Consider the following 4,548-nt stretch of genomic DNA (forward strand, 5'->3'; position numbering starts at 1 on the left):
GTGAAGCTACTCAGAACGAGCAGCTGAGGTAGACCGAGACACACCAATAAAGCAGGAGGGAGACAAACTGATCTTACACGGGCTGGTCCTTGCAAAGTCAGACCAGTTTGAGGCAGACACCAGTTCTGCACAGCCACTGTGCAAGTTTGAGCAACACAAATTCTTACACTGGCCGAAGACCTGAGCCAAGGTGTCAGGCATGTAAAAGCACGTGAGTTGGCAATAAAACAGGATATGTATTTCTGTTTAAACACTTAACTGCATAAAAGCATACTTACCCAAAGCCTTTCCCAGTAAGCCAGGCAGTCTGTACAAACTGCTCTAATGAGGCAGAGCTGCCTCAGTAAAGGAATATACCCAGGTAGATGATCCGTACAGTGCGACACATACACACACAAACGTGCATGATGCATACAGTTCAAAAGTTATGAACAAATGATACTAATTCCTACCTGTAACCCGGAGACTGATGCACATTAAGAGGGAGTGGGGGGGAAGCATCTTTTAAAATACCTTAGCATGCAACTGCTCAACTGATGAAACCGGAGGGACGGAGGGGAACACCCATGGTGGCTCAGACCTGTGGGTTTTGAACCACAGTTCGTAGCCGTTTTGGGGAACTTTCCCAGAGGCACAGAAGATATGTAGTTATTCAACTCAATGCTAAGGTTCCTTTTATAAAACTTTGCCTGGCTTTCTGCATTACCCTGAGGCATCTTCTGTCCAGTTCAGTGGATCTATTCACACACAGCATCAAGCATCAAATCATCGAGAAAAATTTCCTGTGGATTTATAATTCTGAAGGCATCTCCGATACTGTAACAAACTGCCAAATGAAACAGACTGTTATGTCACTGCTAGAGACTGATGACAGTTCACATCAATACTTGTATCCTCCTGAAGCAGGATATACTGCTGCAACACCTTTCAGTTACACGTGATATCTCTATCAAGACATGTAGTATTGGCCTGTTTCTTTGGACCAGCTGTATTATATAGACTGAACTTGCAAGTATCTATATGGTATTCCATAATTTAATACAAAGTTACTGATCAAGCTTTAATTGAGGAAGCAATGTTTAATTACTACAGTAACTATGGATTATCTCATGTCCAAGTTTAATACAAAATCCATTTTCAAATTCACTGAAGACTCACCCCAACTGCAGGGCTTCACGTGACCGAGTGAGTACACATTCAGCCATCAAGTTTGAAAAATTTACCAAAGTGATGTCATTTTTCTCCAGACCAGACGTTTCTAAAGCACTTGTTGAAATCATAAGCTCAGTGGTCCTCTTGTGGAGGTGACACTGCAGTGTCCTTAACACCCCCATGCCCCCCTCCCTCCCCTTTCTAGAGGTTTGAGGATCTGAAAAGGATAGTGCACAGTAGGTAAGGTCACTTGTGGGAAGGCAGAGCCTGTCGGACGCAGGAATGTGCTCTTCACGTTCAGTGACTGCCTTGGTTCAAGTCTCCAGGAGACAACTGAGTTGCTGCCGGATATCTTCCCCTGGCACAACCAGTGCCAACACATTCCAGAGACCGAATCATCTTTCCCCCCTTCTCTACCTTCCTGCTAGTTCAGGCCTCTTCTTCAGTACCGGCTTGTAAAGGTAATAATTTGTCATTTCATAACAAAATTATACACTGTACTTGATCTATCCCTTTTCTCACAAAAGCCTCATAGGAATAAGCTTAATTATATACACTCTAAACCAAATGTGAGCACTTGAAAAAAAGAACATCATCCCATGTTGTAATATCTTTTGTTATTAAAAAAAAGCCAAGAGGAAACCCTTGGTATGAGTGGGGCATATTAATTATGACAAGATACCAGTTGAGATTTAAAGGCCGCTAATAACACTTTTTGTAGTAATTAGTGCAAGATCGTTATCCCATATAAACAAATATTTGATGGTAGACTTCAGTGATAAACAATTCACTTGATGACATTTACATATAAATACACATAAATAAAAACGTACGCAACGTAGGTTTGTAGCTAACAAAAAGACATGGACTGCAATGAATTAAAGGTAATTGCATCTAGCTGATCAAAGCTCTTCCTCTAATGATTTTCAAGTACACGGGGTATGACAAGCATCATTGTACAATTCTCAATTTAGTAAAGTACTACTCTATAAAACAGAATCATGAAAACAGCTCTTACATTTTAATGTAAAGTATAAAATCGTGTATTTACATTTACATACACTTTACTGAACTACAATGGGTAGCTCATGGTAAAAAAACATCCCTTTTTGAAAAATCTTTCCAAAAAATACATCAACTGCAGGTATGACCAAAAGTTACTAAAGTTAGCAGCTGACATAACATCTGTAGTAAAAATATATTTTAGGAAAATACCTGGAAAAATCTAAACACCAATAAACACTTTAAAACTATTTTTGAAGTAAATATTGTAGCAAAAAACAGAATAAGCTAGCTAGGATAAGAGGAACTATTGCATACTGCTCTTTAAGAGCCATGTAGCGACTTAGAACAGAAGCAGCTGCTATGGCAGGAGTTATGTGATGTAACAAAGTGGACACTGGAGTAAAATAGAAAACCAGTTATCCAACTTCTCTGTGTTTATTACCATTTTTACTGGGAGAAGTATAAGAAAAAGATGAGAGACACCCTCTCACTGAGCATATTCTCCAAAGGCTAATACAAATTGGTAAAAGGAACCCAATTTCAAGAGCCTCGGAATCCAAACTTAAAAACATTTACCGTATGTCCTTACAGTTCCATGGACAGTAAATCGAATCATTACACTACAAGTTGCAGGTTAACTTTAAGAGTTAACACTATTTTGCAATATGAAGTGCTTTTTAAATATATCTATCTATATAATATATAGATATCTGTAAAATACACGTGCAGATTTGATAGAACAGACTGTGGAAATAGCTTGTGCGAGTCTTTCCCACTAACAAATCTTTATCTCCTACACAAGGAGTTTCAGGATTCAACAAGGATTTCCACAATATGATCAAGCTCGTTTAGATCAGATTTACAATTAGAGTTAGAAGCTGTATTTGCTGGAGAAGAAAATGTTTCAAGCCCATCACAGTGTCCCATTTTCGTGTTGCTCATCATGCCTGTTAACATAGTATCAAGATCATAGTAGGAATTGTCAACTTCTGAAAACAGATCTTCAACAGAATTAGGGCTTTTAGTCTCCAGTGTCTCAAATATTTGATCCAATGATTTTTGAAAGTTTCCTTTGTTTTCCTGTGTATTCTCCATTTCCCACACGTTGCTCTGCAGATTTCTTGGAGCTTGCACTGAAGAGGCTGTTGACATAGTTTCTGAACTATCTTGTACCTGGTCACTCTCAAAGTCTTTACTGAACGTACTATAGCCCGGAACATGCTTTCCCTCAGCTTGTTCCCTAGATGAACGACAGAGAATATCTGTTGAAACAAGACGATCCAGGGATGCCTGCCCTGTACTCTGTGTATTTATCATCTGCCAAGTCCCATCTTGAGTCATTTCCTCCTGGATCTGCCGTACCGTGTTGGCTATAAGTACCGAACGACAAAGGTTAGGTTCAACCAGCATGTGACACAGCTGAAGTTTAACCAAGGACATATCTAAAAGTGACTGCCGCTGAAGATTATACGAAGGAATAGCCTTAATACCAGCCAGAGTTCCTTCAATATCTTCTTCGCCATCGAAACATTTTCTCTTTAATCCTCGCACAAACATTGTGTCCTGTAAAGAAAAAAAAAACAAACAAAAAAAACCATTCTTGTACAACGTAAACAGTTCAAGAGGGAGGTAAAAAAAAAAAAAAAAAAAGAGATTAAAAAATTAAACAGAAAATCTTTAATCTTAAACAGCAAATTCTTTTAAGATAGTAACATCAGAATAGTCATACCAGGTTATAGAATGGCCAGTGTGGTACAACAGGGGTCAGGAACATATGGACTGGGTCCCAAAGACGGCGCTCGGGAACCAAGGGTGAGCAGGTCCACAAGTCATGGCATCGGAGAGAGGCAGGAGCTCCCAGCTCCTGGCTCCCATTAAGTTCCACACCTGATGGAAGTCAGGAGCCACTGCTTCACACAGAAGCAAACATCTCAACGGCTGTATTTCACCTATTGGAGAGGCAGTTTCTTCTCGCTCTTCCCGAGTTCCTACTGGCATGCTTAACCTCTAATTTTGGAAATAAAAATACAACCTGGCACACCATCTTTAAAAGATTTGGCCCCTCCAGAACATCAGCATGCCTAACAGAGAAACATGAAAAAAATACCGTGGGCAGCACACTTGAAAAGGTTACCTTACTTTGGTTACACGGAGAGCAAGATCTGGATTTGGTCCATATAGCTTGAGACATTCAACTGAGGTGCCTAAAGCAATCCTTCCAGTTCCCTTACTCAGGTGAGTAACTGAACTATGTAATTCCAATATGAATTGTCCAAGTTCAGAAAGGACAGGTACAGTCATCCCCCGTATGGGCTTCTGTACTTCTTTCCCAGTTGACTATAAGAAAGCAAAATTCCCTTATTTCTAGTTGTGGTTTAACCCCAGCCAGCA

At 39.9% G+C, this 4,548-nt stretch overlaps 1 protein-coding gene across 1 annotated transcript; it reads right to left on the reverse strand.

Moving 5' to 3' along the window:
- Positions 1-1,754: 1,754 nt before the first annotated feature.
- CDCA4 (cell division cycle associated 4) lies at positions 1,755-3,931 on the reverse strand. The gene is made up of 2 exons (XM_010160897.1): positions 3,887-3,931; positions 1,755-3,720 (listed from the first exon to the last, which is right to left on the reverse strand). Exons 1-2 carry the CDS (start codon positions 3,929-3,931, stop codon positions 2,965-2,967), a joined length of 801 nt encoding a protein of 266 aa, XP_010159199.1. The 3' UTR covers positions 1,755-2,964.
- Between the last annotated feature and the right edge of the window lie 617 nt (positions 3,932-4,548).

This window comes from Eurypyga helias, unplaced genomic scaffold (genome assembly GCF_000690775.1).
Source record: "Eurypyga helias isolate BGI_N326 unplaced genomic scaffold, ASM69077v1 scaffold41961, whole genome shotgun sequence".
Taxonomy (NCBI): domain Eukaryota; kingdom Metazoa; phylum Chordata; class Aves; order Eurypygiformes; family Eurypygidae; genus Eurypyga; species Eurypyga helias.